Source organism: Rhinolophus sinicus, linkage group LG09, assembly GCF_036562045.2.
Source record: "Rhinolophus sinicus isolate RSC01 linkage group LG09, ASM3656204v1, whole genome shotgun sequence".
Taxonomy (NCBI): Eukaryota; Metazoa; Chordata; class Mammalia; order Chiroptera; family Rhinolophidae; genus Rhinolophus; species Rhinolophus sinicus.
In genome coordinates, this window is record NC_133758.1 from 92,880,012 (window position 1) to 92,894,420 (window position 14,409).

A 14,409-nucleotide genomic window follows, 5' to 3' on the forward strand; every position below is an offset into this window, starting at 1 on the left:
TCTGCCATTTTTCAGCTCTGGAACCTTGGACACATTATTTAACCCCTGTGTCTCAGTTTTATCAATAAAATGGGGATAATAACAATCCACTTACTTTATAGGGATGTTGTAGGATTAAATTATTTAATATATGCAATTTAGAATAGTGCCTGGCATACAGTGACATATATATATATATATATATATATATATATATATATATATATACACATATATGTCATAGAGTTAGCTATTTATATTACTACTAACCCAAGCACAGAGCTCACCTAATCACTGGCACACCTAGGAATTATAAACATATCATCTCTTTTTACATTTTCTTCCAAGTTTTATTATTCAATGAGACAAGAAGGAAATCAAAGTGAATTACTGATATTTGCCTTGCATTATTACCTTGATGAACTAAAAATTGATTTAGTTTAGCCCCTCCCTAGGAGAAATATGTATCTGGGTTAGGATTCTCATGTTTTTATCTTCAATAGACAAGGTAATTAAAAATAATAATAACTTTCCTTTTTTTTATAAGTCCATAAGAAAAAATGCAAAATAAATTGACAGCTTTTTACAATTATTTTCTCCCCCAAATATCCTTGACTGTGGACCTTTATTTAATTGCTGATAGCTTTAATCACCAGGAGGAAATTTCATACAGTCAGTTTTATTTCACAAATGTATTTGTCTCTATGCTGGGTACATACTAATAACAACAGCATCAACAATAACTGCATTGCATTGTGTAAAATTTTTGGTCTCAAATATTTTAGATTTACCAGCTCATTTTACTATCCTTTAAACAAAGGAATTTACTTCTATTAATATAATTCATACAAAACAACCAATATTAGACCTAACCTAAAAGAATGCATCTAAATCATCTTACTGATAACACAGTATTTACAACATGAACCATGCATACACATATTTTCAGAAATATTTAAATGAGGGTTATACCCAGATAAAAGTATGTTTATTCATTACTTTGCAGGTATCAAACAAAGTCCATTAGATCAAAGCTTTCTCACCATGATTACCATAACCACGTCCACATTAAAATCTCCTTCTCTTGGCCTCTTATGTGAATTTCCACTCTTAACAATTACTTGTCCAAAAATGTAAAATCCAGGGTATTTAAAGGCAAATGTATTTAAATCTGCTGTTTTATTTCCAAAACAATGACTTAGGGCTGTAAAGCAAAATTGAAAATTCCTCGAAGATACATTTCAGTACTGAGTAATAAGGTGGGGTAATCTATAAAGCACATGTTTTATTTCAGGAGGATGTGGTTGTTGCCAAAAAAAAAAACAAACACACAGACATCTACTTTTCAGCTTTTTATATGCACAAGACACTCATGTTAACCACCAAATGCAAGATATAATGACCTGATAAATCTTCCTTTTACTTTAAAAAGATAAAGTTTAAAAATAATGGTTTAGGGAACATAAGCAATGTTTCCCATAAAATATAATGATGAAGCGACTGCATCCTTGGGATGTGTGATGATTTTGACAGGTATTTATAAGGAATTTCAATAATGGAAAACTTAACTTCTGTTCTGCTGGGATGAGCCAGGAAGCCTTCTTGCCTCATATAAATCGAGTGGCAGCTAGGCACTTCTGAAAGAGGAAACAACAGTGGTCACACACAGTCTGGAGCTGAAAACATGTTGTAACAATGGACAGAGGGCAGATAGGAAAGTTACAGAAAGTGACATGAGTCTCCATGAGGGAAACTTGTCAACACATAGTGAACATTTCAGGCAGGGCCCACCTAAAAATGCAAGAATGAGTAGTTGATCATGTTGTACCAATTCTCTTGAACAGGCATGGGAATTCAAAGTTTTATCCACGTCAACTATGCTAAAGGTTGTTGGTTCTACCTACAATCCTACATGAATGTGATGGTATCTTTGAAACAAACAATTTCATGAGTTAAAATATATTTCAGGCCATTTATGTAATAAATTTATATACCCTATGGCATCAAAGCAAAAGTCAACAAAAGACCCCTTCATAGTTTATTTCATGAACACTGGATAAAATCATGAAAAGATAAAATCGTTAAATCTCTTAAAATTACTCCAGCTCTTTAAGGTAATTTTTTTTTTCCCTAGATAAAAAAGCATGACTGGCTTTTCATTTTGTTAAGTACACAGTTCCAACTAAAAACCAATGAGGCTATAAAACAGAAATCCAAAAATTTCAGCAAACACTATTATTATCCTAAGAATGGGGCCTTTCCTATGTGATCTAGTTAACTCATCACTGAGAAAATAAACTTGGTTAATGATTAAACTTGAGTCATATTGATGGCTGTGTATTTGATATGTTCAGTAGCTTAGAGGAAAAAAGGACAAGAAATATGGATTACAAGACAAAATATTAAAATTCAAGTCCTTCGTTCACTACTAATTAAGCTACATGACTTTAAACAAGCCATTTTGTTCACTGTTTCTATTAAATAAAGGGTTTGATCAGATGTTACCTAAAGTCTACTATAGTCCCAAGTTCTTTGATTTTGAGTACAGAAGTTCACTCATATAATCAGAGGTGGATTAATAGTGAAACCAATGAGGTTTAAACTTTAAGACTCTTCACTTGCATGAGTCCATTCTGAGGCCCTGAACCTAAATTTGTATATAGAATTTCATTTTCTTTTCTTTGAGATTCCCCAAATTTTGTAAGTTTTAGGTTCCACAACCCTGACCCAAAGCTGCATGTAACATATATAGTTTCTATAGGAAGGTATAAATATATGTGATCAAATTAATTCTAATTTCTATATGTATTATTAAAGCTTTTTAAATAACATATACAAAAATAAATTTATAAAATGTATATGAATGTGCCATTTCATATAAGAATATGTCCTCTGCCACCACTTGGAGTAAGCACATGACCTAACAAGTAATGAAGAGCATTTCAATTAATTTGAACCTAATGTCCCTTATCTCTTCTTAGCTATCCATCTATGGACTTTCATGCTATAATAGATAATGTGGCCCAGATGTCATTTTTCTTGACCTGGAATGTTCCATTTTTAAAATCTGTCTTATTTATTTTTAAATTTGTGTTGTGATGAATGTCAACCAAAATATGAGATTTCTTTTTTCACAGAAATTTTATCTTATGTGGGTTTGTCAAAAATATCTTATGGCAATCCATAATAGCAAAAACATTTGAAAGTATGTAGGAGTCAATAGCTTACAAGTTGAAAACAGTGTAAAATTCATTATCAAACATTTTATTATACCTCGCCTTCTTTATATAAAGTATTATGTAGTGTACATTCTGAACCTACAAAAGCAGCGTGAACCTTGTTTCCTCATATCAGAATTTATAATAGGTGGCAATGTAGTTGATCTTCTGGGTTACCAAATAGCTAGCAATCCATTTTATCCCAACATTTTAACCAATGGTACTTCAACTTAATTTTTAATATTATTTTGACTTATTACCAGGGATAAGGTCCCTCAAAGCAGCTGGGCCTGAAAGGGACAGTGTTAATGACTCTGCCATCAGCTCAGCAGCTGCTTAGAGGCAAGCATTTAGTTGTACCAATGTTGACACCCTGCTACAAAATACTTTTACTGACGCTGCCCAGCTGGAGTGTAGCTGTAAAACAGCTGGCTGGCTCTGGAGGCAGCTAGAGGAAAACATATAGGCTAAACTCTATTATATATAAGCGTGTGACTAAATGTAGTCTTTCCTCCCCAGAGGGCGAGAAAAAGAGAAAGAGAGGAAATGCAAGCTTTTCTGAGAAACCCACTATTCCAAGTTGAAGGAACATCTTATAAAAGTGTTCTAACACAAAATAAGCATAATCCTGGAAAGATAGACATTTGACATCAAAGATAGGATTTGATGGATAATTTTACTTATACTCATGTATCTTCTGAATGGGTTGATTTCTTGTTCTTGTTGCACTTACTCTGGAATGTTTATTAATCTATGATATTTAAAGTATACTGATTTAAAATACACAATGAATTAATGACATAATAAAGATAAAGCCAGAACCTCCATTACATTTCCAAAGGTACTTGGGATCTAAGTTCTAAAAAATAGAACTAAATGGCAATTTAGGGGGAAAAAAAATCATGAGAATATAATTGTGTCTTTGCCAGTTCTTAATACTATTTATTATAACCCAGAGTGAATAAAATTAACATTTAGCTCTTAAAATTGAGACACTGAGCTAGCACTGTTTAAATCCAGTCTATCTTTAAAATCAGTATCTTTCATACAGTCCAGAGAAGCCTGAAAAAATATGGCTAATAGGAGTTTATTCCCCTAAAGTAACTAAAGTCATGTTATCCTAAAGTGATATCAGTTAATTTATGACTATTAGAGTAGGTCAGACTCTAATCAAATTGTAGAAACATTTCCAAAGTGATTATTCAATCAAATGACTAACATGGTTAATTAGGAGCCATAAACATTGCTCTGAAGTTCATCAAAGTAATGACTTGCCCAGAAAAATTACTGTTAATTAAATTGCCTGCTGCTTTCATTTCTACCTTATCTAATAAAAAATCTAGCCAATGAAGTTTGGCATTACATTTTAACTTTTGCTAAATGCTCATCTAAGACCCAGCTAGCTAAGCGGTGACTTCAAAGGCAAATGTTTTGTGGAACAGCATGGAGGCATTGCATATGTGTTCACTTATATTTTTTCATGGAATAAAATTCAGCAACAATGATGAGCTGCAGTTTAACCTATGCACAAATGTTACTATGACAGCATTTTTGCATTGCACTCATCTATAGATTATAATCTTAGGGTTATTAGTATAGCCCAGTATTACAAACGTGCATCTTGTCATTAATTAGACCTGGTTTTGAATCTCATTTATGACATTTTGTGGGAGTAGGACATTTTGTTAGTTATTTAACATCTCTAATTCTCAACCTTCACATATGTAAAATGGGAATCATCATAGTGAAATCCTTCAAAGGGTTGTTGGGAGGACCATATGGATAAATGATAGATAACATTTCACCCCATATCTTTAAATAGTGAGGATTCCATATATAGTAATTATTACTAATAAAATAATCTATTTTTAAGTGAACTTCACAAATATTTAAACAGAATGAACTACAGTATTTAAAACTAGAAATAATTATACACATCCAAATTATTTTGTATCTTGATTTGCTGTTCCTATGCCACATATCTATTGAGATAGTTAATTTGTTGCTCATTAGTGCACTTATTCTGTAATACTCTTCACAAATCTACTAACCTGTGATATTTAAAATGTATCAATTTTAAATTCATTAGAAATGTATTATTTCTGAGTTTTAATTGAGAATCTCCATTTCATTTTAAAAATATTTGGAGACACCTCTTTTTAGCTTCTTTTTATAGTATCACTTCTTGATATTTGGTACTAAATAACCTTGGTTTAAAAAGTTTTAAATTCTATCTGTAAATCAAATTATGTAAATTCAATTTAAGAGAAAGGATTTTTTATTATTTTGAAATGTACAGATCAAAGAGCCCTACAACATGACATTAGTACTGGGTGAAATCAGCTTGCAGAAACTGAACTGCCTATAATTTGTCACAGATGAGTTCATGGTGATGAAAGCTGATCTAATATACTGCAAAAATTCAAAGCAGAAAAGCACTGTTGTCATTTGAATGCACTAGTCAGAGGAGGAGGGAGTTAAGAAGAATTGTAAACTAACACTCCAAGTTACCCAATTTGATTAGTCTTCATCTGTAGTAACATTGTTAAAATTCTCTTTAAATTAAGTGAAACTAAAAAGTTGTCCCTTGATTTGCATTTTAAAGCCATATTGGGAAATATAATACTGATTTGGGAAATTTTACCAAGTGTTTGACCACAAAATGTAGTTTTAAATTTGCACATATACTACTACTAGGCACTGCTCTGATTTGCATATCTGCTGCCTAATCACAAAGAATGAAGGTTTTCCTGAAGGGCATGGTTTGCCTAAAGTTTCTAGTAGCAACATCAGGCCAGATCAGAAAAAGATATTTATCACGACTGTTTGAGCTATCCCTACAATATGTTGAAATTGTTATCAAATAGTATACAAACCTGGATATATTTCAGATAGTAAACTCTAAACATGGAGGGGGAAAAATAAACACCTTTCATTTGATGCTTCTGGTTACACATCTATAGCAATTATCAGTGTGATAACTTAAGAGTAAATCTCTAAAAGTAAATGAGAAACCCCAGCAATTCAGGAATAAGTTTGATGTTGCATTTTAATAAGATTTTGCTTTCATATGCATGTCCAAAGCAAGGACAGATTGAGTATACACTTGACTAACTATTTGAGGAGGTAATATGACAAAATCAAGCGCACCTCAACTTGTGTATTATATATGATAGCGGGAACCTTGACACAGTAAATGTCCAGAGCCAAAATGTGTGTGTGGACATATGCTTGCTGAAATATATGTGTATGTGCATGTTTGTATTTCAGTGTATACATAGGAGTTTTAATAAGTTTTTTTAAAAACATGTATCTATTATCTAAAGAAATATTGAGTAGTATCAAGAACTAGTGACACCAATCTCATTCAAGATAAGCATTATGGCATATCTTGCCTAAGTTTCATCTGTGCTAAACTTCATACTTTACTGTTTTGTTCGTTGTTTTCCTCATTTCCTGCAATCTCAGGTAATGTTTAAAACCCAAAGATTTTCTAGAGTACATAAATAACATGAGTTTTATGAATATGTGTTTAAATGCAAATACATTCACATACATCCTAGTATAGCATCCTTTTGCTCTGCTATTTGCACGTGTACATGAATAGATTTTATGTAGCTAAAATTTTATAATGCTTCCTGAAAAGGATGCAAATGGGAGGGAATTTTTTATTCTCACATGATCTCTCTATTACAGATCAAATCTAAAAGTAAGCAACTCTAAAAATAAGGCCCAGTATTAGTATGTCTGAATTCATTTGAAAAATAAATGAATAAGTATGAAACCAAAACAGTTGAGTTTTATAAGGCCTATTTGTTGTCACTCACAAAAGCCTTGTTTCCCCGAAAACAAGACCTAGCTGGACAATCAGCGCTAATGCGTCTTTTGGAGCAAAAATTAATATAAGACCCGGTATCATATATTATATTATATTATATTATATTATATTATATTATATTATATTATACCCGGTCTTATAGTAAAATAAGACTGGGTCTTATATTAATTTTTGCCCCAAAAGATGCATTAGAGCTCACTGTCCAGCTAGGTCTTATTTTCAAGGAAACACAGTATAACATCTTAGTCACTGAATCTCAGGTGAAGGCAGGAAAAATTGGAATTTGTCTGAAATCTTAAGAAGAAAGTGATGAATTTAGTATTACCTCATTCACACTTCGATGGAATTTTTTTCCATTAGGATTGTAGTAAACCATGAATATATAAAACTCCAGAGCTATCTATCACTTTCACCACAGCTCAGGTGGATTGAATCTACTACTGTTGATAGACTTGGAGGACAGAAAGAGAATGTGCCCAGCATAGTATTTGCAAAATTAAAAAAAATAAAAATAAAAAAGTAATGCAGTCATCTGCATTCAGATGCTTTTAAAACTTAAAATCTATGTAATGTGAAAATACATAAATAAAAAATTAAACAAAAAACCTTAGAGGCTACATAATGTGAAATAACAGTGTGGAATTTTACCTACAAAACTACAAGCATCTGGGGTTTTTTTGGGGGGAAAGGGAGGGCAGTGTTCTATACAAATAAGGACCAGATTCAAACACGATTAGTTTATTTGATCTAATAGGCTCAAACTTCTACAAGTTTTACAAGGCTGGAAGGTGTTATTAGAGTTAAAAAGTTGAAGTGATAGGAAACATAAGCACAATTGTAACTTTGACTGTTTATTAGATAATGTTGTACTCTGACAATTAACAGATGTTTGAAAAAAAATACAAGAAAAGATGCCTTTAGCTGCCCAAATAGGCCAGAAAAAAATTCTAAAGAGGTGGAAGTTTTAATGTTGAGCTTCAATACTGAATCATCCACCTTCTGGACTCTACATGATTTGAAACAAATGCATCATGGGTTGCTTTGTCCTCTCACTTTCATCTCTCCTTGGATCACCACAACATTCAGACGATTTATTCTACTTGCTTTGTACATGAAACTACTAGTATTCAAGAAGTTCACTATGATTGTTTCATTATCAGAAACAACATAATAGTACAGTTATCATGTTTGCCTTGCACAACACAATCGTTTAAACATAAGGATATGTCTCTTATTTTATTATCTCCTCTAGTCCCAAAAAGTGTATTCATAAATATTAGAAATAAGAACGGCATCTTATTCAAACACTTGCAGTCTTTGAGGATGTCTCTGGAAGTCAAGATAAAATTGGAACAGAATTCCTTTATTATTGCCTCTACCAGTAATGCTATATCTGTAACTTTACAAACATAACCATATTTAATCCTTATAGAAACAGAAAAGTATGAGAATTATTTGGCCCCTTTCATAAATGAGGAAATTGAGGACAAAAGAAGTAACAAAACATGCTCAGTGTGACATAGATAGTAAACAGACATCAGGCCCAGGAGTCAGTATAATATTTTCAGTGTCATACAAAGTGGGTGGTTTTATTTTTTAATGCTAAGAATAACAAAAACATGTGGATGAGGCAGTGAACTGTGAGGGCCAGCACACTGAAAACAAGGATCGTCAGAATGGGGCAAAGATACTTTTCTAAATTTAAAAGAATAGTAAATAAATCACAACAATACATGCTGTCAATCTTTGGGTTTTGTTTTATTTGTTTTTCACATGTATCTTTGAATATCGATCCTTGTAAAATTTTCCAGAATTAGAAACAATTAACTAAAAAATTCATACACACACACACACACACACACACACACAACACATGATAAAAACAATCATCTATTTAATCTGATAATAATTCCTTGAAAAGGTCTAAATTAAGTTATTTATATGCTAGGTAAAATTATTTTATGAAACAAAAAAAGTCTTGTCCTCTAAACTATTAAATAGTTAACCCTCTTATTTAGAGAAATCCTTTAAGCGTAAAAAAAATTATCTAACTATATTCTAAATCTAAACTTTAAAAAAATAAATAATATTTATCTCCTCTTTCCTGTTCACATTCATGAAACACACACACACACACACACACACACACACACACACACACACACAAAGGAAGAGATCCAAATATGCACCCTTAAACTGTCTCATTTAATTGTAAATCTTAGTTGCACATATAAAAACAGTTATTCATTTCATCCACTTTCAAAATGCAGTTCTGGGCCTAAGCATCCTGACTGTTTTCTTTAAAAAGAAACTAAAATTCTCACACTATAAAAGTACTTTCTCCTCCCCCTTCTAATTCCCTTTTTTCAAGCCAGTACAACTCACAAGCAGATTAGCCCTCCCTTCCCCCTTTCCTGCCTGTAAAATCCAAGTTAGACAAACACTGTGTGGCTGAAATGACATATTTGAATGGAATTCAGACCCACCAGTTCCTGTTTATGTTTCTGATTTGAGAATGTTGTCTTCTCATTCACTATACATTAGGAACGCTGCAAGGCCATAAATAGTGTCGGGTTACATGCAGGCAGGACCAATGAGCATTAATCATTACTTCCAGTCAACTGGCAAAAGCAGCAGCTGATGGAACACTACACCCTTCAGCTCTGTATAAATGAACATTCCAAAGAGTAAGAGAGTGAGTGTGTATGCGCGTGTGTGTATGTGTGTGTGTGTGTGTGTGTGTGTGTTTCCTTTCAGTCTCCATTTTATGAATGAAACTCCAGGCTCTATAGAGTCCATTCATGTAAGAGAAATGCTTACGGATCTGCCCCTAGGGTCCAATCCATCATGGGGAAAACTGATGTGATTGGTTTAAGACAGCCTTCAGCCTTCCATTACTGATTTAAATGCAGTCCCTGTCCATTTGACCTGTGTTAATGCATAAAGAGTAAATCCAGACCGTAGTCTCAATTCTCAAATCAAATCACTAGCCAATGCCACTTACTGTAACCGTAGATTTACAGCATATTTAAGTATTTCTTAGAAAAACTGACAGAGTGGACCAGAGTACTGCTTTGGGAGATTTGCTATTTTAACTCATAAAGGAATGAGGAAAACCCATCTGAGATACACTAAACAATAAAAAGCAAAGTCAAATCGTAAGGCCTATCCATGACCTCTATTGTAATAACAAAAAATCAATTAGGAAGACATCACTGTCACTTTTCACAATTGAGGCACCTAAAAATCAGAGATCAAGTGATCCACAAATCACTGGTTGAGTAAAAGAAAATTATCTTTGGATGTTAGAAACAGGTAAGATGTTAACATTTTCTAAAGGATCAATAGCTCATTCCTTTAAATTCCAAAGTGTTTTTTCACTTGAATTTCTTGAAGCGATAAAGTTAGGAGGGTAAATAAATGAGCTGCCATGTTTCAGGAGAAAGTGTGGGCTAAGCAACTGCTGCTTAGTAATGGCACAGGGCAAAGGCTCGGCTTTTGGTAGTGTTATATATCAGGTACAAAAAGCCAAAGTTCATGGAACCATAACCATCATTATCCTAGAAATTACTAAAGATGGTTATGTTTAAAAATATTTACAGTTTTGAGGAGGGAAAAAAAGGCTATGTATGATAAATTATGGGACTGATTTGTGAAGAGTCAGTCCTATACTGCACACTGTTAAACATACACATTTTATCAGCCATCTGTAATCTGATCCTTCATTCCAGAGGAAAGAAAACACTTCTCTCTTCCAGTGAACTGAATCCATGTAGGAAAACAGTTGCAGTCAAAATCCCTATATATATCTCTAAACTATTTCTCACAGGATCTTCACCATGCCTGTAGAAGGAATGAGAAGGAGAAACATTGAAAATGCCTAGTTTTTGGTTTTAAACCTATGAAGGATTATCTACTACGATGTTATGACAGTTTATCTTCTAAATTTGTAATATCTAGTAAATAAAATGGCAGAGGATAAAGTTACTACCATATTTTGGAGTTCAAAATTGAAATACTTGACACAGCCAGATGTGGAGGTGATAAGGGCTCCTCTAATCTACCATCCAGAGAAAAGATGGAACAAAGCAAGACCACTGAAGAATAAACACACATAGAATTATGAATTCCTAAATAACATTTTTTAAAGACTTTAGAAAAATTCTGTATTCTTTTAGGAATTACTTTTTACAGTGATTCAAACATACGTAAATGAAAATGAGGAAAAGAGGCTAAATATTTTCAAATGTAATATTTCGTATTTTTTTAAATTTAAATTATAAGTATTAATCATGGGGCTTTCCACTTTGGAAATGACAAGCTGCTAGTTTATGGGACTAAATGTTCAAAATAAATATCAGGACCTTTACTTCCACTCCCTTTTTGCCATCTGACTTTAATTAGCATTTTTTCAAGTTTCCTTTTGTAATCACTGTATTCCTTGTGTTTCGTGAACAATATTTTTATTATTTATGTGCAACTCTATTTCCAAAGGACATAAGGAAATTTATTAGAATATATGCATGAGTTCAATTTCCCTATAATATATAACTCCTCTTATAAATAAATAAATATATACATAAATACATAAATAAAAATTAAAAAAAATAATATGCCCTAATGACAGAATTTCTGAGATATTGATAAAGTAATAATAGTAATATTCATAATGGTAATCATTTAGAGGTAAACTTATACTGAGTAATTTTAGCCTTCTGACTTTTTAGAAATTTTGTGCAAGTTGAGTTAGTTGATTGAGGCCCTGACAAATCATGCCCAAAAACATAAAGCACTATTTATTTATATTTCTATGTGGCTGATGAAAATAACTATGTTCTTGCTCTGATATCCACTGATTTCATCCTAAAACTTTCACTGTAAAACCATATTATACTACTCTGCCATAAGAACAGATGAAATAGTGCCATTTGCAACGACATGGATGGATCTTGCGATTATGCTAAGCGAAATAAGTCAGACAGAGAAAGTCAAGAACCATATGACTTCACCGTTACGTAGGAAATAAAACAAAGGAACAAGACAAACAAATAAAGAAACAAAAACTCATAGACACAGACAATACTTCAGTGGTTACCAAAGGGTAAGTGGGGAGGGACGTGGTAGAAGAGAGTAAAGAAGGTCAAATATATGGTGGTGGAAGGAGAACTGACTCTGGTTGGTGAATCCACAACGTGATATATAGATGATGTATTATGGAATTGTACATTTGAAACCTATATAATTTTACTAACCACTGTCACCCCAATACATTTTAATTTAAAAAAAAGAAAATGTATCTGCTAAATAAAAAATGGATATGTTTATAATTGAAAAAAAAAAATTATAAACTCTGCAAGAGGAATCCCCCAAGCAATGCTTATTAGAAGTAACATTAGGAATTACTTCCCTACTTTCCATACTGTTTGATTAAGATGTGTACCCACCAACACAGCAAAACACAGAATAGCATTTACAACATACAAACTTCCTCTTTTGTCATTTCAGAAACCCATGAGTATTTAACTCTCTTGACTAAAGTGCCAGCTTGGGCCTACATGAGTAGCAGGTATACTAGTCAGCTCTGACAGACGAAAGTTACATGTATTCCCAGTTTTAACCTATTTAACATGAGGAAAATATTTTTCAGTATTTATTTTATCATTTCTCAGTCTATACGTAAATTTTTGACATGCTAAGGACAGTTATTCTTTCTCTAAATTTAAAGTTTTGTTTACTGGCCTTCATCAAAGTCCCAAAAAGTGTGTGGGGAACTTGGGGGGGGGGGGGTTGTTTGGGTGAAGAATTAATGAATTTATAAATGGAAGATAGAAAAGGGCCATCTTATTCTTCCAAATGAAAACTTTCCTTACATCTGTTTCATACATTGCAGTCTCTCTTAAGCTTCCTGGTGAAACATGGATTCAGCTGACAAAAATTTAAAAAGACTACTTTAGTTAAATTTTAAGCTATCAAGCTATCAGGGGTTTTAACAAAGAGTGAAGTCCAATAAGAAACTTCAAACAAACTCAAAGTTCATTTAATCAAAGAATTTTAGATCTGGACGGGCCATTAATTTACCACTTTCCTTCTAATTATTAATTCAGCCATTTCCAGAAAAACTATTAGGAAAAGTCACTTCCTCAACAATCTCAAATCCTGACAATATATATTTTTTAAAAGAAAATAGAATGCAATGCTAAATATCATTTGAGGTCCTATATTTTCCTATCTTTCAACAGTGAATACCTAACAATTAACCTAAAATTTGGGGACCATCTAATGTGAAATGTACACCTCCAGATTAGGAAAAGCATATCCTCAGTCATAGTACAGATGCTTTTGTTGCCCTGGATCATATAGAGCTTTCAAAAGCCATAGAAAAATATTTAGTCCTAACTTAGAGAACAGGATCAATAATGTATGTAACTAATAATGGGTTAAAGTACTTATTTGGACAATTATATAGAAAGACTGTGAACTATGCATTAAACAAAAACTAAGAAAACCTTGGTTCTAGTTTTGGCTGTTTCACAAAACATTGATGTTACTGTTAACTTGATATAGTATATGTTCAACTGAGATTTGGATAAAGAATTTGAATAGGTAATCTCCAAGAGCTTTCATGAGTTTAAAGACTGATAATTCTATGACTCACATTTGTGCCAATTTCCCAATTTAAAATAGTGCTAACATTTGTCACAGCATCAATATTACATGCCTCCAAATGAAAGGAGGCTGCGTCAGTACCCACAGGAGTAGCCACAAAAAAATAAAACTAAATTAAAAAATACAAACACATTTTCTTCTGGAAGCACATGTCAGCTCTCTCCTGTACCCTCTACTTCTGCCTCTTTTCCCCAAGCTCAAGACAAGCACTTCCCCCTTTTTTTCATTCCAGCAACAGTCTTCATGTCCCTGAAAGTTCTTTCACCTCTTCACTCTCAGCTCTCAGATTATTACTCTAATTCAGGGGTGTCCAAACTTTTTTCAACGTTTTTCACGAAGAGCCATACGAAGTAAAATACACAAACAGCCGGGCCACTCACTCGAGGTGAAGTACGTATTGCCTCACCGGGTTTATTTAAGTAAACTAAATATATTTTTGGAATTTGCTGCAGGCCAATTAACAATGGATCATGGGCCGCAGTTGGCCCATGGGCCACAGTTTGGACACCCTTACTCTAATTAGTTTAAAAGATGCCCCTCGGTTGTAAAATTTTAGTTTCATTTGCCCACCAACCCTTTAAAATACTGCCCTAAGCTATCAAAATAAATAAGAAATAAAACAATAACAATAATAATAACAAAACAAACACAAGACCAACCAATCAAGTAGCACAATTCTAACAACATGGCGTTAAGAATACCTCAAAT

General features: G+C 32.8%; 1 protein-coding gene across 12 annotated transcripts in view; it reads right to left on the minus strand.

Moving 5' to 3' along the window:
- Nucleotides 1–14,409, minus strand: part of ETV1 (ETS variant transcription factor 1) — a 92,461-nt gene that overhangs the window by 18,967 nt on the left and 59,085 nt on the right. For 11 of the 12 annotated variants that reach the window (XM_019727020.2, XM_074340797.1, XM_074340796.1 and 8 more), the window contains one exon: nucleotides 1,548–1,616. The exons of the other annotated variant lie outside the window; for it this stretch is intronic. In XM_019727020.2, the coding sequence (XP_019582579.1) occupies nucleotides 1,548–1,616 (69 nt within the window). The remainder of the gene's footprint in view (nucleotides 1–1,547; nucleotides 1,617–14,409) is intronic. 12 annotated transcript variants of the gene reach the window in all.